Here is a 26,112-nt window from a genome sequence, read left to right on the forward strand (position 1 = left end):
TCTGAAGGCCTGCCCAAATCCCGCTTAGCTTTAGGGGGTATTGTACACATTATACAGTACAATATCTCATCATACACAAGCAGCCCTTCAGCAGTGGGCTACTCACTCTCCCCACAAGAATCACACGACTCCTCCTCATCCTTCTTCTTCCTCCCCTTCCCCTTCGCAGCCGGCCACTTCAAAGCCGTCTGCTTCGCACCCCCCTTCGCACCAGCCGTCCCCTTCCCCTTACCCCCCGCCCCCTTCTTCGCGTCCTTCCCGGCCTTCTTATCCACCTGCTCCTGCACCCTCTCCCGTTCCGCCTGCCCCTTGACCTGCAACGCAGCCGCCTTCTCCTTGAACCCCTCACTCTCCGCATCCATCCCAATCAACCCCTCCAACAACTTGATCTCATCCGCCCACACCTGCTTGTTCTCTACCATCTTCCCGTTGGGGCCCTTCTCCTCGATCGGCGTCTCGAGAACCATGGGTAGGTTCTGAAGGGATTCGTGGTTCATCAGGCTGTGGAAGGCGCGCAGGCCGAGGAATCCCGTGCCAATGTTGGCGTGGAGATCGCGGTGGGAGGCAAAGGGCGCTTTGCTATCGTTGAGGTGCAGGGCACGGAGGTATGACAGGCCGATGATGCTATCAAAGTCGGCGAGGGTTTTGGTGAAAGTTCCCGGGGTGCGCATGTCATACCCCGCGGCGAAGGCGTGGCAGGTGTCGAGACAGACGCCCACGCGCGACTTGTCGTCGACTTGGGCGATGATGTCGCGGAGTTCTTCGAAGCGGGAGCCGACTACGTTGCCGCTGCCGCACATGTTTTCGAGGAGGATGACCACGGAGGAGGTGGCGGCGTGCGCGCGGTTGAGCTGGGAGGCGATGCGGCTGCAGGCGGAGGCCATGCTGGCGCCGCCAGTTGAGCCGGGGTGGAAGTTGTATAGGGTGATGCCGAGGGCTTCGCAGCGTTGGAGGTCGTCGAGGAAGCTGTCGTAGGCTTGTTGGGCTTTGGCTGCGTCGGCTTGGGCGAGGTTGATGAGGTAGGAGCCGTGGGGGACGATGTGTTTGGCCGCGTCGTATTTTTGGGTTTGGAGCCCGGCATGGAAGGCTGTCTTGGTCTCGTCGGCGAGGGGCGGGCTCACCCATTTGCGTTGGGATTTGAGGAAGAGGGCGAAGGCGTTGGCGCCGATGTTGCTGGCGTTTTGCACCGCGTTGTGTACGCCCCCGGCGGCCGAGACGTGGGCGCCAATGTACATGGCGCGTGGGAGCGAGGACACGGCTGTTCGTGCGGCGAGCGCCATCTCGTCGCTGGTTTCCTTCTTGGAGGCGGCTGTCTTGCGCTTCTTGGGCGCTGGTTTCTTGTCCTCTTCCTTTTCCTCGGCCTTAACTGGTGCTGTGTTTTGGGTGTCCTCGTCGAGTTCCGACTCATCTTCCTCTACCGGTGCCGGTTTACGCTTTGGTGCCGCCCTCTTGGTCTCAACCTTGACTTTTGATTTGGTGATAACCGTGGTGTCGACTTCCTCCGCAACGACCTCCTTTTTTACGCGGGTGGACTCAGTTTTGACTGCTTGTGCCTGCGCTGCCCTGCGGGCAGATTGTCGAACCATGGTGAACGTCAGTTCCGTTTGTTAGTCAATCGATGATATTACCGGCGGTGGCGAACACAAAAGTTTATTCAGCGGACATGAGTCGAGATTCGCGTGGCAAAAGGTGATGGAGAAGCTTGTCTTGGCCAGGGCGCGTCACAACGCGCCGCGAGATCACGTGATGATAGGTCCTCATTAAGCTCCCTTCGTACTCTGTCCAATCAGAACTCGAGAATGGCGGCTTGCCCGGGCGTTCACTACCGGTGGTCAGGTGACCTCAGTGCAATGTAGTGTCCTACCCTAGTAAGCAGATTGACTCTCTCCGCGGACCACCGTATCGTTCAGCTTGCATTGATGAGGATGGGAAGGATCAATGTGCCCAGAGCTCCAGAACTCAAGATGAACTCGTCTCCCCCACCATCCCGCCGTCCGAACAGGGAGCGGCGCAGCGCATCACTCGAGACGACGAAGCAGCAGCAACAGGATTCAGCCACTTCAGCTGCTGATGCGGCAGCACACCACATTGTTTTTGCCCTTTTCGGGTATGCTGAGACAATTGAGAACTCATCTCCAGAGGGGCTGTTTTTCGTTTGCATTGATAATTCATTTCGTTCAAGAGAAACTAGCTCTAACTCCGAACAGCAGACTATTGATTTGATGTTGACTTGACGATGAACAGGCAGCCAGATTTCAAGATGGGTGAGATCCGTTTGCTTGGCGCGCCGCACGGGTCGGTTTCCTTTCCGAGCCAACGGCCGCCGCGGAATTGAGTCCGTCACCAACGTTTCTTCAACACCATGTTTGACCAGGTAGCATTCGGCTCCGTCCCTCGGATTCCTTGTCGCATCAAAGGCTGGTCAAGGCCGAGAGTGCCTCCGACCGTGCCTGGGGATGGGCCCCTGGCTTACCGGCAGAATGATAACTCTTGACGACGAACATGCAGTTGTGGACGCCCAGGCCAGAGGTGAGTTTGGTCTGGCTTTGGAATCTCGAGCATGGGACTGCCGAGTCCATGTAACAAACAGATGCAACATGCAACCTTTCAGGGAGGCTTCAGGGCTCCGGTTGTGTTTTTAGCCCTTGACCGTGCACCCGGCCCATGCAGCCCTTTGTCGAATGTGTCCAATGGGAAAGGTTGGCGGGGACTTTATAGTGGGGCATTATGCTATTTTTGTCGCTCTTTTCTTCGCTGGGCCTCTCATCAATCAGCAACGATGCAAGGCGCAATGGGTTACGCAGTGTCCGAGTAGCGACAGACTACGTCGAAGAGGAGCAGACTGAATCGAGAGGTGGATTTCATCAGTATTCCCCAAGGGCGGTAAACCCTAGGCTGCGCTTCAAGGTCGCATATATCTGTCCGCCGGCGGTTATTTGGGCGTCTAACATTCACCTCGAGAAACTCTTGGAGGTCACTTTATCCGCGACATCTGCAGGGCAGAAAACGAAACATTTCGGCAGGGGAGCCCTCATCCCCAGCCAAGGTTGCCGGCAGTGGCTTGCGCGCAAACCAGTCGGCTGGAACCGACCTGTGAGTTTGTTGCGAACGTCAACTGCCAGGTTGTTCGGTTTCGACGGTTTCGAACTATTTCGAGGCTGGGACTCCCTGGCTCATCGGCGGCGGGCGACGGGAGCCTCGGTCGATCGGTGAGCGTTCCAGAAGACATCTCCGGGCGGGGCCTTGGACCGGGACCTGGACTGGGGATCCGTCAGCTTTGTGCCCGTATTCAGCACGGAGCAAACGCCCTGTTGAGAACGAGTCAACAAGAACAGGTCGGGAAATCGGTGTTTCTCGCATCTTGCAGCCGCGGCTTGTCGATCATTTGCATGGTTTCTGCAAGATTCGCCTCCCGCGTATATGTGGGCTTTTGAACGAGAGCCCCCTGAGCCCCAAGAGGGAAACGTTCAGGGTCAGACGGGACGGGAGGCAAGGGAAGGCGCAGCTGGCGTACGGATGGAGGGGTAGTTTCCACGTTTTTGGTTGAGTTCCTCTTCTTGGTTCTCACTCTGTTCCCGCTACTCTCACTGCTCTCACTGCTTTCACCTTGATATTCACGTTTCGTCCCGAGTGTTTCTCCAGACCCTTTTCGGCAATTCCCGAGCTGGCGCCTGGCGGTGGCTGACACCCCGGGTCTTGGCGTCGTCGTCGTTGCTTTCCAATTCGGCCAGTGTGTTCCAGTGAGGGAAGCCCCCGAGATTGAGGCCTGAGCCCGGGTTCATTTTCAGCCCGTTCAAGTGCTTGAAAGCGTTGCATGGAGTTTCCGTTCGGGCCCGTGCCAACGCCTGCGCCCCCAAAAGTTCCCGTCTCGTTGCGGCGCTGCGTTGGAGCCCTTGTAGCACCTGGAGGTGCAAGCCCGCAACGCAACGCATGAAGTGGTGCAGAAGGGCATTTCCAAATTGGGCACTGCAGGGAATGGAAAGACGGCCTCTTCTCTGCAGCTTTCCCGTTCGTCCATACCTACACTACATGCACAGATCCATCCGGACACCTCCCTCGATTCACCTCCCTCCCGTCTGAAGAATCCGACTTTCGGCGTGTTTGAACACACCACCAACAGAATAACAACACCCGATCACCCCAATCGGGCAGTTTGCGTACCGCCCTGCAGTCGCATTGTGTGTGCCATTCGACGACAAAGCGCCAACTGCAACCGAACAGTGCCCCCAACTGCAGAAGCACCAACAGCCCGACTTCCTTCCTTCACCACCTGCAGCATCAATCTCGCAGCCCAGCCGAGCCTGGCCGAAGCGGTGACTTTTTGTCCGCGTCAGCGCGAAAGGGAAAAGGCAGATTGCGAAAAAAAGACGCCAACGCTTTTGGGCGCATTTCTCGAGGGGCAGCCTCAGCCTCATTCGCCCACTCACGCCCGCCCGACGACTTTCTTCTCTTGCGTGTCACCCCAAGACGGCAACACAACGAAAAAGAAGCACGAGAAGAAAAAAAAAAGGGCAAGAAAAAAGAAGAAGACGAAAAAGAAAATAACCCGATGGCGAGCCCCAACACCGACCCATGATTTTCCTGGCTCGACGACAACCCGGCCCCCCTACGACCGCGATCGCATCCATTACGGGAACGGGGACAACCTGAGGTCCTTTGGGAGTGGACCTGACGAGTTGAGGGCCGAGTAGGAAGGAGCATAACCCCACAGTACAGACGAGATGTCGGACATCGAGACGTTCGAGGTGGTCAGCCACGTCGACGCGGGGGTCGTCGATGTCGCTGTCGATGTCCCCAACGAGGTCGACACCACCACACCTGTCGCTGCGCCGGACGCTGCGACAATACCCACGGGGGAAGGCCGACGACCGTCGATTGAGAAGAAACCGATTTTGATACCCGACGACGAGACGGCGTTTGAGCGCTTGCCCGATGAGATTATTCAACAGTACGGTGTTCTCTATAACTCTGTCTATTCTAATGTCCCGTTTTCTCTATCTCGTGTTCTCTATGTATTTGAGCTTTATATCTCGACTCCCATACTTACACTTTTAGAATCCTCGAGGCCACCGATGCAAACGGGTTCGCGTCGCTGGCGCTGCTCAACTCAAAATGGCGAAGCGTCGCGCAACAAGCGCACCTCTATGCCTACCACCTCGCGCGGTGTCCGTCGTATGCGATGAGCCACAAGACAGCCGCAACAGCACTGGCCAAGGCCGGCAACGACGAGGACGACCTGCCCCGGCTGCGACGACTGTTTGCGCGCGAGGTCAAGCGCAACCTGTTTGAGGCGTACCTCCGACCCCGGCAGACCACCATCAAGATCATCTCCAACTCGATTAGCTCGTCGTCGTGTCCGGGCGGGGAGGGCATCCAGTTCAGCCACTCGCCCAAGGGCCACCACATGCTGGCGTACAACTCGTCGCGGATCCACGTGCTGGACATGCGGGGGGGTACAGATACCGACGCGGAAGGGGAAGCAGAAGAACAGGCGCCGATCGAGGTCAAGCGGGAGTTTAAGATCCTGCGGCGGCCGGCAGCGACGTGTATCAACGACGAAGGGACGACGCTGGCGGTGCTGGTGACGGAGATGGAGGTGGACATTTACGATCTGCGCCGGCAGCCGCCGAAGCGGACACACTCGATGATCCTGGACCACAGCCCGCGGGCGATCGCGCTGTCTCCCTGCGGGTCGGTGCTAGCGGCCGCGTACGAGGGCGGGATCGAGGTATCGGCGATCCACGCGGGCGCACTATCGACGGACCGGCGGGCGGTCAAATGCGACGGGGTGGACGCGCTGGCGTTCTCATCAGACGGCACGCAGATCCTGGGCACGACGGTGCAGGCGTCGTCGCAGCAGCCCAGCACGGTGGTGCTCACGGCGCCGTACTACGACCCGGGCAGTCACGGGGCAGCTGACGATTCTACCGACCTCAACATCAACGGCAACAACATCAGCGCGCTGTGGACGACGTCGATCCTGTTTCCCAACACCAGCCGCGACTGCAGCCATGCTGTGCTGATCCAGAACGGCCGGCGGTACGAGGAGGCCGCGTGGGCGTTCACGTACGACCGCAGCTTTGAGACGTTCCGGGCGGTGCGCATCGACGATCTGCGGAATGGCACGACGTATTTCACGGGGCCCGTGCCGAACCCCAATCCGAACGCGCAGGCCCGGCTGCTGCCGTGTACGCTGCCGGCTGCTTCACACTACGGGGACCTGGTGGCGGCCGGGTTTCAGGGCAAGGAGATCTGGCTGTATGGCGTGCCCGAGGACTTGGATGCCATACCGGAGCCGCCGGTCGAGTACGGATTAGACGGCCTGAACACAGGCACAAACACCACTAACACAAGCGGGAGCTCGGGCGGGTTATCACGGCAGGGCAGCGGCCCGTCAGTACGGTCGAGCATGCGGCTTCAACCACAAGACACGGGCAACGGCAGCAACGGTAGCGGCGAGGCAGCAGCGCGGGTGCCGCAGTGGCAGATCCTGTGCGACAAGCTGCGCAACACGTTTGTGGCTGGGAGTAAAGTGGGCGAGCTGGAGGGGGTGCACACGGCCAAGTTTGTGGCCGATTTTGGGGGAGTTCCGGCTAGCGAATGGAGCATGAAAGAGCGGCTGGTGGTCGGCGCGCGGGGCGTCACGCCGGGCGCGGCCAACGGCGGGTTGACGGTCACGGTTACCGACGAAGAGGCGCTCGACATGGACTTTGTCGACGGTGGGCGTATTACGATCCTAGACTTTGACTACGGCGTCTCGGACGGCACGGCGCGTGAGTTCACAATCGAGGTCGGCAACCAGGAGGCGCCTGAGGTGCTGGAGGAGGAGCACCGTGATATGGCGACAGAGGTGGCCATTGTGCGGCGGCGGACGGTGGCCCAGAGCCGCGGGGGTAGGGGCGGTGCTGGTGGTCTTTCCCGGGCGCCGGCCATGCCTCTTCTCCCTGCGCTGCCGACGATACAGACACAGACGCAGGATGGGGATCGGGACGACGACGATCCGCTTCTGCCACGGCGGATGGGCGGTCCCAACAGCAGCGGCGGTCATAACAACAACAGCAACAACAGCGAGAATCACAACAACAACGCTGACTCTACCATCCCCTCCCCCGAAGAAGCCGAAACAGAATCCATCGAAGAACAAGAGGCCCTCGACGCCCCCTACGCCCACGCCAGTCCCCGCTCCGGCACCACCCTCCGCCGCGCAGCCACAGCAGCAGCCAACAACCGCCGTCTACACCCCTCCGCAGCCGCCGCGGCCAACGAACATATCGTCTACCGCCGCGCCGACGGCCGGGCCGAGCACCCACACGAAAGCGACGCCGACAACTGGGTGCCGCCGCCGCCGCCGTATCAGAAAGAGGACCCGGGGGATCTCCCGTCGTTTTTGAGACACGCTTCTATTGCGCCTTTGCCTTCTTCTGTTACTGGGAGTGGTACTGGGAATCGGAATGGGACACAAGCCTCCCGCGGCAACGGGGAAGAGACACCAGACAGAAAAGCCATGCGAAACTCATCTGCCTCAATGCATCATCAGCATCGGCGGGCACAGACCGCCGGATCCGGCTCTGGCTCCGGGTCGGGAATGAACCGGTTCTCGTCGCCTGCGCCGCCTGTTCCGCCTTTGCCGAGTATGTCCATGGGGGGGGATGTCCCGCCTGTTCCTGCGGTTCCTCAGGTTTTGGCTGTTCCACCTGTCCCAGCTCTCCCGGCTCTCCCGGCGAGTGCAGCGACTACCCCTACCCCTACACCCAGTGCAGCACCATCAGCAGACTCACAATCACAAGCAGCAGAAACGGGAGAGGGAGAGGACTCCCCCCTGCCGGACCTGGCTTCGCTGGTTCCTGTGTCGCTTGGGCCGGGGTCGTTTACGCCTGCGCAAGGGAATTTGTCCGTACAGAGCTCGTCAGCCCGGCCGGACTCGAGGGGCTCGCGGTTTGTGCACGGGGATAATATCTATGATGTGTCGCCGCCGGATTCGCCGGCTTTGGGACCGACTTTGGGGAAGGCTAGGAGTGCTAGTGTTGGTGGTGCGAGTGCCTCCGGTGCTACCGGTACTGGTGCGAGTGTCGGTGATGGTGTTAGTGGGACTTATGCTAGGAGTGCTAGTGTTAGTGCTGCTAGTGGTAGTGCCGCTAACACGGGTGCTGGGAGTGGGGCTGCGAACTCTGTTAGTGCGGGTATTGTTGGGACTGGGGCTGGTACCTTTGGTGCCGCTGTTGCTGGGGTTTTTGGTACTGCTGGTACTACTACTGCCGCTGTTAGTGCTGGTGCTATTCCTGGTACTGGTGCTGGTGCTGGTGTTACTGGGAGTACCGCCGAGCAGTACCAACAGCAACATCCCCCTCAACAACAGCTTGAGCAACATCACCCGCAACACTTTGAGCAACGCTCTGAGCAACAACCACAGCACTTGCAACACCCTGAGCAACCGTACCAGCAACACCCTGAGCAACATTACCAGCAATACCCTGGGCAACACCCTCAACAGCAACCTCAACAGCAACCTCAGCAGCAACCTCAACACTTGCAACAACACCCCGAGCAACCTTACCAGCCATACTCTGAGCAACGTGTTGAGCAACACCCTCAACACCCAGCTCATAGTGGGGTTACACTTGCACCTGTTGATACGAGGGTAACGGTGTCTCACGCCCCCGATGTGCCTCAGCCCGTCGGACAACACGGTCACAGCGGCAGCATCAACTCTCTCGAACCCGCCCCGGTCGTGCGACGTCTGTCAGTCTCGCGGACGTGGCCTATCCAGCCCATGCCCATCAACACCGGGCCAGTCCCCAATGCCCCCAACACCAACCCCGGATATCCCTACTCGGCCCCTGCGCATGCCAATCACGCTCAGGCCCCTCCGTTTGTTCCGTATCCCGGCCAGACGCCGGTTCACCAGCACCAGCACCAGCAACCCGCACCAGCACACCCCGTGCCCGGCATAGCACACGCTTCGACAATGCCTATGCCCGGCTTCCAGCTCCCGAACGGGCCTCTGCCGGGGCCGTTTGACCCGCACGCTCTGCCCGTTCCCGGAGAAGGCCCCGGCTGGCGACGCACCTCGTACCAGCGGCCGGTGTCGCAGCAGCAGCACTACTCGTTTCCTCGCCCGCGCGCCGCGTCGAATACGCCAGCGCCAGCGCCAATGCCAGCGTCACTCTCAGTACCAGCACCAATGCCAGCTCCCGTACAAGCCCCCGCATTCTCCGCCTTCCCGGCCCGCGCTACCATCCACGAACCACAACCGCGCCGGGCCCCGCTGCCCCCCGCCGAAGACATGCCCCTCATCATCAGCACCCCCAAGGGCGTCTCCGGCGCCTTCGACACCCCGGACCAGCAGCACCACCACAACCACCCGTCCGACGCCCGCGCCGAGACGCCCATCTACTCGCCCGTCCCACGCCATCCACGCCCGCAAACCCAAGCCTCCATCCTCCGCCCACCGCCTCAAATCCTCCCGCACGACCCCGTCGTCGACTCACCATCCTCCGCTCCGGGAGTCTACCACGGCACACCCACCAGTCTCCACAGCCACCACACCCACCACAGCTACTTCCCGCCCGGCAGCCTCCCCGGCCCAGGCGGTCCCGGCGGATCAGGCGCATCCTCCTCCTTCCTCACCATCCCCCCACCTCCCCCCATCCCAGAATCCTCCACACCCCCCGGCCGCTCGCGCTCGTCCCGTCCCACCTCCCTCGCTACCTCCTTACTCTCCCGCCGCCTACCAAGTCTCAGCCGAAAACAAAGCCGCGCCGAGCGATCGGCAGCCAAGAACCTGGCCGACGCCAAACGAAACGGGTGGAGCGGGAGTGTCAGTGGCCGACATGGTTCGACGAGGGGGAAGAGTAGACGCGGGAGGAAGGGCGCCGGGAATGGGGGTTTGGGGGTGGATGATTTTAATGATGCGGCTAGTTCGGCCGCTTGGACGGATGTTACTGTTGGTGGTGGGGGAGGTGGTGGTGCGTATAGTGTGAGGAATGGGTATGCGGGGAGGAGGTATGGGGGGTTAAGTGGACTAGGGAAGGGGAAGGGGAAGGGGAGGGTGGAGGGGAGTGTTATGGGGCTGGGAGAGGGAGAGGCGGAGAAGAGGGAACGGAGGGGGAAGTGTGTTGTTATGTGAGGGGGGGTTTTATTTACACGGAGAGAGGGAGAGGCCAAACAGACACCCATACACCGATATACACACCTACACCGATACAAGCGCACACGCACACGCACACGCACACGCAGATACGGTTCTTTACACACAGCTCTCTACACGGTTCTTTACACACTCGAACACTCGGATATCCACACACATGCCGAAAGAAACACACATGCGCTCAAACCCTCGGACACATACCGAGACATACACACACACGTACCGAGTTACACAACTCATATTTCCTTTCTTACCTTGTTATGTACTTTGACTTTTTGAAATGGACTAGGCGGAGGTATACAGCGCGGGATATTCAGGCGCGTGAATGGAACTGGGAGTTATTTACAGGACGGAAGGCTGGAATGGGAGTTGAGAGGGGAATTGATATGTATGTACAAGTCGGACAGGGACCGCAAGGACAGGGGCCGCAAGGACTGGGAAGATAGGGACGGAATCGGAATCGAAATAGGGATCGAAATCGGAAGCGCGAAATCTCACTTTCATTTCTCACTGTCACATACACTCTCTCTCTCTTTTGGTTCCCGTTTCTATGCCTCCAATTTTTGACCCGTTTCTCTACCCATTTAAACACATGTCGTCCATCCATCCATCTATCCATCCATCCATCCATCCATATGTCCATCAACCAACGACACACAAGCAAAGTCAACCTTCCAACGTGGGGGATCGGATGGGGGGGGGTTATTATCATGGGCGATAGTGTACTACTGACTGAGCGTGGGAAAGAGGAAGAGGAAGAGGGGGCCAGGTAGGATGAGCAGGGAATAAATAACATAAATAACCAGACGGGGGGGGAGACAATATGATACCACTTATGATATCACTTACGATAGGATACGGCTGACTTGATTTGAAGAGCTGCGGGTTGGTTAAGGCGAGTGTGGGTTGTGGGGTGGATGTGTATGTAAGGTTGAGAACGGTTCTGTGTGTGAGAGAAAGAGAGAGAGAGAGGCGGATAGACTAGATAGATGTTACAGAGGTGGTGGGTCAGAGTATTAGTATAGATAGTATAGAGTTAGGCAAACGCAGGTGTAGATCGATGTAAATTCCGACACAGAATCACCGTTTTTTGAATGAACCCTTTGTAGGTATGGCCGTGGCCAGTGAGTGGTAATGGGGATTTCTCTCAAGACGAGAGCCAACCAAGAGCCCGACCGGTGCGGGCCAATTGCAACAGGTTGAAACAGTTTGATGTTGGCGTGACTGTTGATTGACAAAATTATCTATGGGAATCGTTAGAAGAAAAGGGAATGGAACCCCGGCTTGACGAAAATACCCTTCTGTCTTAGGGGCTTGGGTGGTTTGTTGATCGTCGCTGGCTGACTGGGTTACAATGACGGTGGTCTACTTTGCAGGTTAGGGACAGTGGCTTTTATGAATTAAGCCCGAGAATAGTTAAGGTTGTCACCGGATAAGAAGCAAAATAGTTGACGATTGTTGGTTGTAAATGTTGATTCAGTGGAAGATGTTACTCGCAATGGGGGACCCTGTAATCTCAGCAGGTTGAACGTTTGTTGTAGTGTCATGGAGTTAGTTGTCTGTTTCCCCTCTTGTTAATGATATCTCAGTCACGAATAAGTTTTACAGGCCGCTTTCATCGTCTACAATTCAACTGTTCGAGGCAGCGATCAACTATTCCACCAAACAATATCAATCTCTCTCCTTTCTTTCGCAAGCGAGGAGAGAATCAAATTGATTGACCAGGAGCAAAAGCAAAAGCTCACCACCAAGCCCTATTCCCATCCGGGGGAATAGAGGTTGGCAGCTACGAAAAACCGATGTTTTTCTTCGCTGGTCCCGGGGATCGAACCCGGAACCATTTCGATTTACGACGGTAATGGCGAGCCCAGCGCCCCTCCCAATACCGCTGCGCCAAACACGCTGTTTGGCGAATTGGGAGGAGATGGTGACTGGAGCAGTGGGAAGGGGACTTATATCCTGGCGGAGGGGGGAAGGTGCGGTTGTTGGTGAGGTGTATTTTTCCTCTTGGGTCGGGTGTATTTTGATACAAAGTTTGATACATATATGCTTATGTAAGCATTATCAACCTCTTCCGATTCGCTGCACATTTCACATTTCAACCACCAATACCATTCACTGTCGATATTTCACACAATACCAGAACGACCCCGATTCTCAACTCAAACTCAACTCAGCAGTTAACATCACATCCCATCAACCCTCCCACTCGCGTCTCAAAATGGGCACCTTCCCTCGAGGCAAACCCATCCGCCCCCCCAAAGGCAGCTGGCGCGCCAAGCGTCTAATGCCCGCCATCGAACACCGCGTCCCCGGCACCTCCGCCGCCCTCACCATCCGCATCCGCAGCCTAGCCCCCAACTGGCAAACCACCCCGCTCGCCCCCAACCTCCGCGACTTCGTGCTCAAGCGCATCGCCAAACGCATGGGCGCCGCCCCCCGCCCGGAAGAGGCCGAGGACGACGACCAGGACGCCGCTGTCGTTTTGGTATCCCATTCCCTGGCGCGCTGGGTTGATGACGAGGAGTTTTTGACTGGGCTTGTTGGGTCGGCGGGGTTTGCAAGGGATAAAGGAAGGATTGTGACGGTGTTGGCGGCGGCGGTGCATGCGATTCCGGCGACGGATGCGAGGCAGAGGAAGTATGCGTGCGGGGAGGGCGTGTCGATTTTGAGGGGGAGTGTTCATCGGATGTTGGCGGATGTGTTTCCGACGACGGAGGAGCCGGGGCCGACTGCTGCTGCGACGGGGGGTGGTGGTGCGGTGGTGGCTGCGGATGAGCGGTTTGGGGTGCCTGCGCTACGGTTTGAGGTCCCGCCTGTTGTGCGGCTGGGGCAGCGCATGAGTGTGCATTTGCCGTTGGCGAATACGTTGTTTGCGACGGGGAAACCGGTTGCGATTGCGGCTGGCAGGTGGACGATTGACCGGCCCGGGGGCAACTTCAAAAGGATTGGGAAGCAAATCTTGGGAGAACAGGGGTCTTCTGCCGCGCGGGCTGCAGAGAAATGGGGGAATAAGGAGGATAGAGAAGGGGAAGGAAAAGGGGAAGGGGCCGGGGAAGGAAAAGAAGGAAAGGAACCGCCTGCCATCGTGATCTCACGCCGCGAACTAAACCGCTTCAACGACGAGCCGAGTTTCCTCACCACGCGGCTCATCCCCCTGACCCCGGCGCGCCCCATCGCCCGCAGCTTTGGTAATATCCTCTCCCAAGTAACGGTGGAGGGAAAACCGAAGCCGGCGTCCAAGGAGCTGGAGAGCGTGATCCCCACGCTGATCGAGAAGCGCAAGGCGTCGTTCGAAGTCCAAAAGGCGAAACTGCGGTACAGAGCGGAGGATCAGGACCACTTGGATTTGAAGGTGGACGTCTGGGCCATGATCACGCCCGCGGCTGATCAGCCGGAGGTGGGTTCCGTCGCGGACGTGCCGGTGCTGGAGACGCTGGATTGGAAGAAGGGGGAGCATAGCTTTGAGCGGGAGGCGGCGCTGGCGTGGGAGGTTTCGGATGCCATGCCCTCGCATCTCGCTCGGGGGGCCAGGCTGTTCAAAGTTTGTAAGTTGCGTCGGTCCCCTTCATCTATATACACACGTATCCTAACTGAGAACAGTAAGCGGCGGCGGCGGCTGGGGCGACAAGCAAGGTCTCCTCTCCCTAGACCCCAATACCTCGCTCTCCCAAACCGACGACCAAAGCTTCGAGTCCTTCATCGCCTCCTTCCACAGCAACACCTCCACCACCTCCTCCTCCACCCCTCAAAACAACAACTACGCCCTCCCCCCCGGCTCAACAGTCCAATTCCTCACCCCCGCCCACTTCCCCATCCACACCAACCCCTTAGGCCGCAACCACAAGATCCGCACCCAACTCAGCATCGTCTTCGGCACAGACCACCTGCAACCGCACCAGGCCCTGACCGACGCAGCGGCCCGCGGCACCGACCCGTCTAAGCCGCCGGCGTATGATATTAATCAAGGCGCGGCGTCGGTGGAGGATTATCCGGGGAGGTTCGGAGGGGTGGCGAGTCCGTTGGGGGTTCATCATGTTTCCAATGATGGTGTAGATTCCGAGAAGGGAAGTGAGAATGGAGGGGAAGGGAATTATGGGGGGATGTATATTGGTGCGTCGCCGCTGAGGGAGGGGGAAGGGGAAGCTGTGGAGCCGTTCAAGGTGGATGCGCCGGGGACGTATGTGGCTACGAGGTCGTTGGATCGGCCGAAGAGGGAGGGGGAGACGGAGGATAGGGATGAGTGGCGGGATGATTGAGAGGAGGCATGTCGAGGGCGAGGATGTAAGCGACCAAGGGGAGTGGGATATGTATGGGGTGTAAGATGGGGGTTAAAAAGGTAAAGGGACTGTGATGTGGTCGTGTACGAATAGATGAATGCACCGGGTCATGAACGGCATTGTATGATACAAAAGGGACGAATAGGAACGGAAAGGAAAACAAATACGATGAAATAAAGTAGCATCGTTGACTTCCGGTTCTACGACCTTGGGAGGCATCGCGTGGCCCGATGTGCCAAAACCGGCATCTTGATCGATTCAAGCTCGACTGTCGGGGTTCTGGTTCTGGGAGATGGTGACGATTGGGAGATCCTGGAAGAGGGGGCAGCCTAATCAGCGCAAATGGAAGTGGGTGAACAGCGTGTCAAAGTTCCAGAGGTCGTCTAATCCAGTGCGTGTTACCTCCCCGTCTCAGCTAGTAATTACATATTACCAACAATCCCACCTATTCCCCTTCGGGAGACCCCCGATGCGACGGCTCATGGAAAAATCTTTGAAACCGCTTGCCGTGCATAATTACTTGCTAACCTGAATGACCTATTTTTTAGGTACAGAAAGCCGACACCGAGCTCTCCGTCCAAGAGTGTATGACGGTATGTCTAAGGGAAATAGCTGAGAGATTCGAACCTCTTTGCTTCTTCAGGTAGGCCACGATTCACAATTCCTTCTCAACCATTTTCCCCTCCCTACATCGAATATGCAGCCACTTCAGACAACGAGATTATGCTCACCATCACCTCTCCTAGGAAGCAGGGCGGCCCCAACGGCCAATTGCAGTGGCGGTGGGGACGGGAGGGTTACAGGCCATGCGATGTTTACGAGAAGCTCTGGATTGCCGCTAAAGCGGTCTGGAAACACTTCCCTCGCATCAAGACTTAAATGAAGTTAGGAGTTGGCCTGCGTTTTGACGGTTCCGGCGGCGGCTGGAATGAGCTTTTGTTCTTCCATTTGACTCATGAGTTTTGTGGTGAAGAACGATGAGATGGTTGTTCAAACTTTGACTCATCGAGTCCGTTGCAGATCTGTCAAAGCTTTGTGATGAATGGGAAGCGACTCCCTATCTAGTAGCTAAGATCGAAAATGATAACAGGCGCTGCGGATCCCGTGCCATTTATGGAGAAATTAGACCTTGGTGGTCCTTGTCATGTTGCCTAGGTTCTCCACTGCTGCTCAATCCAGATGCAATCTTTGATAGATCGGGGTTACAGACAATGTAAAGCCATGGCATTCGTGTTCGTCACGACTGAAACATGTTTTCTGGAGCCCAACTCTGCTCGGATGACATGTAAACGCCAAAGCCTGAACGAGGGGTAAGAGGGCTAGGAAGGAAAGAGTAGAGCCGTAAGTTGGGAGAGAAGGGTGGTGATTGCGAGACGGCGGTCGGCGTCGATGCGGGCGTTTTTGCTAGGGTGGGTGCCCATGGTCGGGATGGTATCGGGAGGAGGGGGAAGAGGAAGAAAGGGGGGGTACAGGGTGATGTGAGTGAGGATGGCTTGGAGCTGGGTTGCAGTGAGATGGGCGAGATGCGAGAGGAGCTTGAATAGCAGGCGCAGAAGGGTTTGTTTGTTGAGTTTCAACGGCCGAGCTCTCAAAGCCAGGCGGGTCATGTTGATTGCAGCGAACACGAGGTCAGAGAGATCGAGAACGGGCAGGATATCTTAAGCACAGAGGATAAGTGAGGCTGAGAATGTGACTCGTACACGAATCAATGACTTGTCAGAGTTTCGAAGATGAACTTCAACCTAAGAAATAGTTACTTGCGAACTGGTAAATAATAACTAATACAAAAAGGATTGTTAATTTACCCCAAGTTCAGGGGTCTGAAGCTGAGTAAGTCTTAGCCGAATGGATGGCTTGCAGTCGACTGGGCCGCTTTGCACCACTCGTAAAAACAGTTCAAACTGGAACTAACTATTCAAATAAAGCTAACGGACTAGTAGTCCTCCCTAGGTAGGGGGGTGAGTCATTCCATAATAAATGGTTGTTTGATAATGGCATATACTCCTATGCCTGTAGGCGCACCGGTTTCTAGGCAGATAAACCCACTGTAACAAGAAAACAGAAAGAGGAAAAAACAAGAAAGAAATAAAATAGACAACTCTGCAACGTTTCGAATAACCAGGTCTCTGAGGTAGGGTTTAATTCTTTCCCCGCGTGACTGTTCGCGTTCGTGTGGACCTGCGGGTGACGGGGGGAGCAGTTTTCGTTACTCTCGTAGCCCTGCTGCTTGCCTTCGCTGGCCGTCCGCGCCCACGTTTTGGTGCTTCGTTCTTCGCGGCTTGTGATTCCGATGGGCGGTCTTGGGCTCGTAATGATATGCCCTCAAGGTTTTGTCGGCGAGGGAGCTCTTCACGAAGCTTTCTGTTGCGTTCTCGTGTCTGCCTCACTTTGTCCTGTCTGGCTGTCTTCGACTCTGCTTTAAGGCGGTACCACATCGGAGGCTCCCAATTGAGTTCCTGTTGCCAGTCAAGGTCCCCATAGTGGAAAGAAATGCTGGAGCTGTCAGATTCCCCGCTGGTTGAGTCTAATTCCGAGTCTACTTCGTCGGAGTCGCTTAGGTCCATATTCTCGATTGCCTCGCATGCTGTAAAGAATGCATCGGGAAGGTATTCTTTTGCGTCCTGAGACTTTTCATGCCGAGTATGCCATGCCTCTAAATGCTTCATGACAAATTCACGATGATGTTTGGCAGCGTATTCGTGTATCTGGTCGATTATACAGATCAGATCGAATGCGCGGCTGAACTGTTTGACATCCCCTTTCCATATCGTCTCGACAAACTGCCATGGATATTAGCATAGAGTATCCACTGATAAGGGATTGAGATCACTATTTAGACTTACACAGTCGTCTAGGAACTTCCAAGCTACATAAACCTCCCAATAGGAACCGCAAGATGTGAATGCGAAGAGTTGATACTTGGAGCTTTCTGTGGTCTGATATTCGGCCACGTTGTCTGGATTGCGGGCTAAGTCGTCCAACATGGCGAGGTAAGTCTGGCAAGCGTGATGGATCTGACTCTCGGCAGCTTCAATTTCATAGCTGGAGGCTCCTTTTTTTGCCTCGTAAACCGCAAACGGGAATACCAAATCGGTCTTTCCCCACACGCCATCAACAATTAGAGCGCACTCGGGATTGAGCATCATAGCTCTTAACCGGTCCTCTGAAAGTCTCTGGTCGGGTTTTTTGGTGCTATGGTCCTCTTTGCAGGCAGGAACAGTGCAGGGATAACCGCGTTTGAGGTCGTAGTCGTCATATGCTCTCAGGCCTAGCGTGCCATCTGGAATTCGCGTTTTCACGGTGATTTGTCCGCTGTCATCCTTTTCCACATACTCATATGGCCTCTTGTCTCTATAGGAAACAAGCGTCAGCTGTCATGGGTCTAGAGAACCTTTGGGAATCGCAGATGTACTGACATCCTGAGGCCTTCATCCTCCATAATCAAACCGAAGGCATCGTGCCAGGCGCACACTTCCCAGCGGAACTCGGAAGACTTTTGAAAGTGGTTACGAATCGATCTTCTCCACAACTTAGTTGCCCTTTGATCCAGCTCCGTTTTCTTCTCTTCGCTCAAAGTCTCCCTATATTGTGGAATGTTGAGATTCGGGCAAAATCGGGCCCATGTCTTGGCCATAGTCGAGTCACTACCCAAGGAAACCGCCTGCCTCGATATGACCACACTTTCGAACGGCTCGGGAACTAGCGGCATTCTCCGTTTCCTGGGCGCCCTACCGAAATACCAAGGTAGAATAGTCAGTACCGAGGCAAGTTCCTTCACTGCAAGGTCAACTTACGACATGATCGACATCTCGAATCGCGCGGGAACAGGGAATACTCTGGTATGGGTTGCACAGTTTAAATGGTGGTTGAATGGAGTCGGCCCTGATACGAGTGGTTTCTTCTTTTTGGCGAACAGCGGAAGTTTCTTTGTCCAATATATATATCTTTTCTGAGACAAGGCGGCAGTAGGCTGACTACGAGGCTCCAATGCAGGCGGCAGTAGGCTGACTACGAGGCGCCAATGCAGGCGGCCGCTGCGATGTGACAACCAATCAAATCGCCCAGACAAGCCACCAAAGCGGCCGCCGAAGAGGGAGAGGGTGGTATGCAGTAACGTCCTAGTAAGCCTGGTCGGCTGGTAAGCCTGCTCGGTTAAGGTACCAGCCTGGTACGGCCCGGAACGGCCCAAGAAAGCTACGTAACCGAGCAGGCTTCCCAGCCGACCAGGCTTGCCAGGACGTTAACATGCCAGCTTCACGGCGATGGAATATATTGCAGTATATCCAGTATGAGAATATATAATAACTAATAGCATCTACTAATATAATATTACCAGACTTCCCCCTCCTAAACCAGAGCATTGCAGAAGAGACCGTGAGTTTTAGTAAATTGGGTGCGTTTTCGTTAGTTAACATGAATACTTTCCGCGTATGATTTCCACATATGACGAACGGGCTCTACGATGGACCCAACCTAATCCAAATTACCTCATTCAAAGCACATAACTATCTTCGAACAAAGCCAAACAAATCAAACAGATAGCCAGTCAGTCACAAACATTGCTCCTTTTCACCTTTTCCTGCTGCAACAGTCTCTTGCCGTATCCCACCGGTATATGCCATGTCTGTTTACCTAGGATTAAACGACCGATTTCAACCTGCGTGCACTTGGTCCACGCTTTGTGTCTCAAACAGTCTGGTATAATATAACATCGGCATCGGCTAGCAACTACATTATTTTTCTTTCCTTTTCTCAAGGACCAGTAAAACAAGAGGTTGTCCTAGTCAAGCCCAAGGTCCTCTCATAGCTGCTCTCTCGGCATCCTCCTCACTGCTCTTCGATATCACTTACACCACACCACTACTGGATCATATCAATATCCTCCCCCAAATCCTGCTGCGGAGCCTGGGCAACAGCCGCAGCCGCCTCTCCCTCACCAGCACCCGCCTGCTTACTACCACCCGCAAAATAATCCTCCATCTCCGCGTCCAACTCCTCCTGCGTCTTCTTCGGCCGGGCACCACCTCCACGCTCTCCACGCTCACCACCGCCTCCACCCCTTTCACCCCGACCTCTTCCTCCACCTCCTCCACCACCACCGCCATCACGCCTCCCACCGCCCTGTCTACGACCCCCATTATCCCTACGCCGGCCACCACCACCACCCGCATACGGACTCCTCGACCGGCTCAACCGACCCGATTCACGACCACCACCGCCACCACCACCCCTAGGCCGATACCGATCCACCCCGCGCCTCGCAGCCTCCTCATCCGACTCCCTGTCCCCCCGACGCGGCGAAAGCGACCGGGACCGGCCCTGGCCAGGAACGGTAATCCGCTCTGCTAGCGGTCGACCGGCACCAGCACTAACACCGGTGGAGCCAGAATCGAAGGGATTGCTCCTGTCGCCGGCACGACGCGATGGTCCGCTGGGAAGGAGGGTTAGACGGATGGGCTGGCCGGCGGCGTTGGCGCCGTCGAATTCGCGAATGGCTTGGGTTGCGTCGCGTGGGTGTTCGTACGTGACGAAGGCTGTGCCTTCGGAGCGGCCGGCGCGGTCGTATTTGATCTCCAGGGAGATGAGGGGGCCGATGCGGGAGAAGAGGCCCTGGGTGTTGTTGTTAGTCAGGTTGTGGAGGGTTGTGTGGGAGAGGGAGAGGAAGGGGGAAAGTACCTCGAGGTCGTCTTGGGTCAGTTCGTAGTGGATGTTGTCGACTCGGAGCTTGCTTGCTCTGGTATCACTGTGGTCGAAGCATGTCAGAGCCTGCTCTTATGTACAGGGGAGAGTTTGTGTGTGCCCTACCTTGCCGGCTCAGGGGAACGTCGTCTATGACTGGAGCGGCGACTACCATAGTCCTCGTATCTGTCGTGCACCCACTCGCTACATCCGCCAGTCAGTCAATCACCTCCCCAGTAACCCCCAAGCCAAGACAGGGAAGAGTACATACGAGTCAAGGTTGCGCGGCGCGTCATCTCTGAAGGACTACCCAGAGCAACAACGGAATCGGGAGCGCGTTAGCCGGTAAAATTCAAGTAGAAGCGGATACCTCTCCTTCTACTCCTCCTCCTCCCTTCGACTTAATCGTAGTTGCCAAGATTCGATTCGATTCGATTCGAGCCGTTACGCATCGCCATATCGAAAGCCCATCGCTAGGCCGAGTGCAGACCGAAGAACGAGATTCTCGTGCGAGTGGCTGCGGTGTGTCCGAGCCAAGAGTTTGGGTATGAATGAATGATCGAGGGACGAGACGCGACGCGACACGGGGAGGTGGAGAAGGAGGAGGAGAAGTAGGAGGATGAGGAGAGAGAGGGTTCAATCAACCTGTTCGAGTCTAAGTAAGCAATTGTCCTCGTGTGTTGTCAAATCTCAAAAAGAGAGGGAATCCAACTGATTTCTATCTCGCGAGGAGGAAGAGGATCGAATTCGGCACGCACCTTTCTGCCGCCATCTCGGGGATAATCAGATCTGTTGTCGCGACGACGGCCATTGCCACCACCGCGAGGACCTCTGCTGTTGTTCTGCAAACTTCGTGTTAGCCATCTGCGAATGTCGATGTCAAAGCAATGTCGTTCTCTTTTGAAGAAAATACAGATACGAAGGGGTTGACATACCTGCTTGCGATCCCCAAGGATATCGTCAAGGCTACGGTCAAGGCCTTCCATGACTTCGGACTTTAGAATGTATTTGGCGTTGAGTTTGCAGTTGGGAGATACGCGTTGTACTTTTGGCGGCGGTGGGAGAATTGGAGGATGGAGGTCGAGGCTTTCCAGTTGAATCGAGCAGCAGGAACTGACAGGGTCGAAAAGAGCCCCACATTAGTCTGTATGTTTCAGGTAATTTACCACCCATTACATGACGATTACCTCGAGCCATTTTGCATATGTAAGCCCTTCACATCACAGCAAACATCAGCCAACCACAGCACCACACGACGACATGCACTTCACTCCCTCGTGGTTTCAGTCTACGTTGCATTTTGGTAACCTCCCTGACTCTGCATACACGCGGCACTGAATGGCCCAGAGAAAACCCAGACGAGAGAAAAAAGCAAACCAGCCGTCCTTGGGCGGGCACCAGGGCACACCGGGGCACTTGCACCGTCTGCCCATTAGGGTGCATGCGCCCAAATCTACCCCCCATCAACCCCCCCATCACCTGTCAGAGCTTTTGTGGATGTCAACGAGATGCCACGCCCCCACAAAAAGGGCGAAAAATAGAAAACCCAGAAGCCACCCAAGCCCACTCCCACTCCTAGCTCTTTCTCCCTTGAACCCACAAGCAACACCGTGTCCCCCCTTTTTCAGTCCTGCGTGAAAATGCCGATGCCGATGCGTGGAGATTTGTATTGAGAGATGGATATGTCGGGAGAGAAAGAGTATGCGATGTCACGAGATGAGACAAGAGGCCACCGTTTAGATCAGGTCGGCCACGTTCATCGGCATCTCCTCGATCTGGGTGCTGTAGAACTGCTCAATCTCACGCATCATGCGCACATCGTCGGCAGTGACAAAGTTGATCGCCACACCCTTACGACCGAAACGGCCACCACGACCGATACGGTGGATGTAGTTCTCGCGGTTGGCCGGCAGGTCGTAGTTGATGACCAGCGAAACCTGCTGCACATCGATACCACGAGCCAGAAGGTCAGTGGCGATCAGGACACGCGAGGAGCCGGAGCGGAACTCCTTCATGATCAGGTCACGCTGGGCCTGGTCCATGTCGCCGTGCATGGCCGACACGGTGAAGTCGCGCGAGGTGAGCTTGTCGGTCAGCCAGTCGACCTTGCGGCGGGTGTTGCAGAAGATGACGGCCTGCGTGATCGTGACCGTCTCGTACAGATCGGAGAGCGTGTCGAGCTTCCAGTCCTCCTTCTCCACGGCGATGTAGAACTGCTTGATACCTTCCAGGGTGAGCTCGTCCTTCTTGACGAGAATGCGGACGGGGTCACGCATGAACTTGGTGGTGACCTCGAGGACGTCCTGGGGCATGGTGGCAGACAGAAGGACGACCTGGGTGGACTGAGGCAGCAGCTGGAAGATGTCGTAGATTTGCTCGGTGAAACCACGCTACCAACAGTCAGATTTCTTTTCAATCCTTTTAATTTTGTGTCGCAAAAAAAGTCGCGCGGGATCGGCACTTACAGAAAGCATCTCGTCGGCCTCGTCGAGCACGAACATCTTCATGGCATCGGTCTTGAGAATGCGGCGCTGGATCATGTCGTGGACACGGCCGGGGGTGCCGACAATGATCTGGGGGCCCTCCTGGAGGGCCTTCATGTCGTCCCGGACGCTGGTGCCGCCGATGCAGGCGTGGCATTCAATGTTCATGAAGTCACCAATGGCGACAACGACCTTCTGGATCTGCTGCGCCAGCTCACGGGTAGGGGCGAGGATCAAAGCCTGGACCGACTTGATGTTGGGGTCGATCTTCTGCAACACGGAGATGGAGAAGGTGGCGGTCTTGCCAGTGCCGGACTGAGCTTGAGCGATGACATCGTGGCCTGGTGCGAGGCGTTAGCGGTGAACTGTCCAATTTTTGAGACGAAATATTGTTTTGGTGAAATCGTACCCTTGATGACCGGCATGATGGCACGCTGCTGGATAGCAGACGGGCGCTCGAAACCATAGGCGTAGATGCCTTTTTCCCAATCATGTTAGCGGGTGATGCCCAATTGCCACCGGAGTCGGTCCGTCGTGGAGCTCTTACCGCGGAGAAGCTCCGACTTGAGGTTCATCTCGTCAAAAGAGTCGACGGTCTCATCGTAGTTAGACTCGATCTGTCCTGTGTCGCCGAGTAATGTTAGCTTTTTGTTTTCATCTTTCTGAATACTGAAGGCACTGTGTGCGCTAGAGTGCGGCGGGGCTCGCTGCGACCGCCAGTCTCAACGCGCCCCGCTGTCATGGTCGCATCATGTCGCTGAGCGTGTCGGAAGAATAACAGGATGGAAAAGTGATAACTCACCCTCGGGGACATCCTCAAGGCCCTTGTCGGTAGCCATGATTGCGGTGTTGGTTTGCAAAAATTTCCAGATCTAAGCCCGGCTTAGATCTAGAAACAGAGAAGTGGATGGTGGGGTATCCGAGCAAAAAAAAATCCGCAGGCGACTCGCGCGAGTGCTGCAGAAGTCTCGAGAGAAAATGGAGTACCAGAAAAATTAATATAGACTCAAGGTTCTCAGTGCTTGACCGAGAACGAGTGAATCTATGAAAAGGACGTGTATTTGGATGTGGTGGTTCCGGAAGTTGTGGTGATCAGGAGAAGGAAGAACCTAAAGGTGGGCGGACGCCGATAAAAATTCCTTTTGGCAGGAGAATTTGCAGCCGCCTCAGGCAACAACCCCGCTTGGGGACCAACAATGCCAGCGCCCGAGCAAGCGTGGGGTGAAAGCCTGGTGGGGCATCTTATCGAACTTTTTTTTTCCGCTACAGTGGCGGACGGCGCACTTGGGGCAAATTTCTATCGGCCCAGTCACTTAGACGTGTTATTCGCGGTTTAGTGTACTGTTTCCTATTCGGCACAATTTGGGCTTTCCCTGTGAACAGAAAAATTGAATCATTTTCTATATCGTGATCAAACACCGACTGTTTCACCACAATAACCTCATTACTACGAGCACCTCTGTGACAGATCGTGGCCGATATTCTTTCTCTCTTTTCCCCCCTTATTCTCCCTTCCTGAGCCTTGTTCAGTCCCGCGGGGCAGCTTGCACCCCGCCATAATGATCCCATCCTCGCACCAACGGCAAACTCGGGGCTGCGCCTCCCATGAGAATGGTAATGGGAGTCAGCCACTGAGTCACCCACCATTCCCAATGGCGACCAACGGCACGCTCGATGACGATGGCCTCGACTCGGCCTCGATCCCATCACACCCTCTCGGCATCAGACCGCTAGGCAACAAGTACTTCTCGGGCGGCGGGGATGCCCGGCGATCTATGGGAGTGTTGCAGATTTTGCCCGACGAGATGCTGATGCAGATGTTGGAGTATTTGGATGAGAGGACGTTGAGATTGTTTGGCTACACGTGCAAATTTTTGTTTGCGTGTTGTGTATCTGACGACATCTGGAAGACCATCTTGTTAGAGTAAGTTTTTTCCTCGTAGTTCCCAAGTGAGGTGAGGATAAGTCTGCGGTAGTGTGTGGCACGGCTCGAACCAATGGTATGTTCACTTTTCGCCTTTGTATGGTACATCTGAGCTGTTTAGTCGGTCGGCGGGTTTGTCCTTTCAACCCCTGTGATTCCATTCGCTCCAAGCCACCTTTTTAGTATCGTGAGTCACGATAAATATATGTTAACAAACACTCTTACTCTAGAACGGAACTTGGCAGCAAGTGCTCCTTCGAATGGCGGGGATCTTGGAGAGCTACGGTACTGGGTTTGTCCCCTGAGCAAACGGCCCGTGTAGACTGCCGGAATGTCTTTTCCGATGTGCTGCATCGCCCGTTTGTCTGCAGTCACATCTCCTTGCGCCACTACACCAAAAACATCCCGCTGGCTAACGAGATTGACCGCTTCGAGGATCTCTCGTTCGACGAGTTCGCGGAGAAGTGGAGCAAGAAGCCGTTTGTCTTGACCAAGTGCATTCAGCCTTGGCCAGTCACCGGGTCATGGACGCTGGGGAGTCTGCTCTCTGACTACGGCGACGTCGTATTCCGGGCAGAAGCGGTGGACTGGTCATTCGCAACCTACCACCAGTACATGCGGGATAACCAAGACGAGAGCCCGCTCTACCTATTCGACCGGAGGTTTGCCGAGAAGATGTCACTCAAGGTGGGTAAAGAGGAGCCGGGGGCGGCATATTGGAAGCCGGAGTGCTTTGGCCCCGACCTGTTCGAGCTCCTGGGCGCCGAGCGGCCGGCCCATCGATGGCTCATCGTCGGCCCCGCGCGCAGCGGGTCAACCTTCCACAAGGACCCCAATGCGACGAGCGCGTGGAACGCCGTGATTGAGGGCGCCAAGTACTGGATCATGTTCCCACCGTCTGCGGCGGTACCGGGGGTGTACGTCTCCAAAGACAGCAGCGAGGTGACCAGCCCGCTCAGCATTGCGGAGTGGCTGCTGGAATTCCATGCAGAAGCCCGCGGGCTGCCGGAGTGCCGGGAGGGCATCTGCAAGGCGGGCGAGATTCTCCACGTCCCGAGCGGCTGGTGGCATCTCGTGGTAAACCTCGAGGACGGGATCGCGCTGACGCAAAACTTTGTCCCTGAATCCCATCTCGGGGGTGTTCTGTCCTTTCTCAAGGACAAAGCGGACCAGGTGTCCGGATTCGAGAAGGATGTCTCTGATCCGTACGATCTATTTGTCAGCCGGCTGCGGGAGGAACGGCCCGAGTTGTTGGAGGACGGACTCAGGCAGCTGGCCGAAAAGAAGCGACGGTGGGACACGGTGGTCGGCGAGGATGGTGATAGTTCCGGCGATCAACCCCAAAAGAAGACGGCTGGTTTCAGTTTTGGCTTCGGGGATGGGGACGAAGACGACGAGATTCCCTGATGTTACGGGATCCCGGCCGCGGGGGGGCACATGGCGGTTTTACCTTACTGCACGTGTTTCTACGTGTACATACTCCGTAAAGTCGGGTTGTCCAAGGATATGGGGGTCGGGGACACCTTGGAGAGGTGAAGCTACTGTATGTAGTGTATGTAGCAGCTACTCTTCCGGTCCACCTGTGTCATACACGTGTAC

The 26,112-nt window shown here is 56.1% G+C and overlaps 7 protein-coding genes across 7 annotated transcripts; 3 read left to right on the top strand and 4 right to left on the bottom strand.

The window, feature by feature from the left end:
• Positions 1-98: 98 nt before the first annotated feature.
• Positions 99-1,586, bottom strand: C8A04DRAFT_10625 (xylose isomerase-like protein; the record flags this gene model as incomplete). The annotated part of the gene is made up of 1 exon (XM_062776655.1): positions 99-1,586. The coding sequence occupies one exon, from the start codon at positions 1,584-1,586 to the stop codon at positions 99-101; it is 1,488 nt and encodes a 495-aa protein (XP_062638855.1).
• Positions 1,587-4,721: 3,135 nt separating this feature from the next.
• On the top strand, positions 4,722-10,936 carry C8A04DRAFT_35756 (uncharacterized protein; the record flags this gene model as incomplete). The annotated part of the gene is made up of 8 exons (XM_062783285.1): positions 4,722-4,802; positions 4,911-4,948; positions 5,056-5,453; positions 5,484-6,369; positions 6,445-7,436; position 8,110; positions 8,266-9,817; positions 10,895-10,936. The coding sequence occupies 8 exons, from the start codon at positions 4,722-4,724 to the stop codon at positions 10,934-10,936; spliced, it is 3,990 nt and encodes a 1,329-aa protein (XP_062638856.1).
• A 1,636-nt stretch (positions 10,937-12,572) lies between these two features.
• On the top strand, positions 12,573-14,406 carry C8A04DRAFT_10576 (uncharacterized protein; the record flags this gene model as incomplete). The annotated part of the gene is made up of 3 exons (XM_062776638.1): positions 12,573-13,123; positions 13,280-13,695; positions 13,751-14,406. 3 exons carry the CDS (start codon positions 12,573-12,575, stop codon positions 14,404-14,406), a joined length of 1,623 nt encoding a protein of 540 aa, XP_062638857.1.
• A 2,159-nt stretch (positions 14,407-16,565) lies between these two features.
• C8A04DRAFT_10624 (uncharacterized protein) lies at positions 16,566-18,154 on the bottom strand (the record flags this gene model as incomplete). Its single annotated transcript, XM_062776654.1, has 3 exons — positions 16,566-17,207; positions 17,271-17,798; positions 17,840-18,154. Coding segments are annotated over 3 exons (1,485 nt in total), but the record flags the coding sequence as incomplete, so codon positions are not given.
• Positions 18,155-19,287: 1,133 nt separating this feature from the next.
• C8A04DRAFT_35757 (uncharacterized protein) lies at positions 19,288-21,092 on the bottom strand (the record flags this gene model as incomplete). The annotated part of the gene is made up of 6 exons (XM_062783286.1): positions 19,288-20,037; positions 20,104-20,170; positions 20,233-20,310; positions 20,378-20,412; positions 20,865-20,948; positions 21,042-21,092. The coding sequence occupies 6 exons, from the start codon at positions 21,090-21,092 to the stop codon at positions 19,288-19,290; spliced, it is 1,065 nt and encodes a 354-aa protein (XP_062638859.1).
• Positions 21,093-21,842: 750 nt separating this feature from the next.
• Positions 21,843-23,428, bottom strand: C8A04DRAFT_26745 (ATP-dependent RNA helicase eIF4A; the record flags this gene model as incomplete). The annotated part of the gene is made up of 5 exons (XM_062780031.1): positions 21,843-22,496; positions 22,572-22,930; positions 22,999-23,067; positions 23,137-23,211; positions 23,392-23,428. 5 exons carry the CDS (start codon positions 23,426-23,428, stop codon positions 21,843-21,845), a joined length of 1,194 nt encoding a protein of 397 aa, XP_062638860.1.
• A 720-nt stretch (positions 23,429-24,148) lies between these two features.
• On the top strand, positions 24,149-25,920 carry C8A04DRAFT_35759 (uncharacterized protein; the record flags this gene model as incomplete). The annotated part of the gene is made up of 2 exons (XM_062783287.1): positions 24,149-24,513; positions 24,744-25,920. The coding sequence occupies 2 exons, from the start codon at positions 24,149-24,151 to the stop codon at positions 25,918-25,920; spliced, it is 1,542 nt and encodes a 513-aa protein (XP_062638861.1).
• Positions 25,921-26,112: the final 192 nt, after the last annotated feature.

This window comes from Dichotomopilus funicola (genome assembly GCF_033296635.1).
Source record: "Dichotomopilus funicola strain CBS 141.50 unplaced genomic scaffold C8A04scaffold_15, whole genome shotgun sequence".
NCBI lineage: Eukaryota > Fungi > Ascomycota > Sordariomycetes > Sordariales > Chaetomiaceae > Dichotomopilus > Dichotomopilus funicola.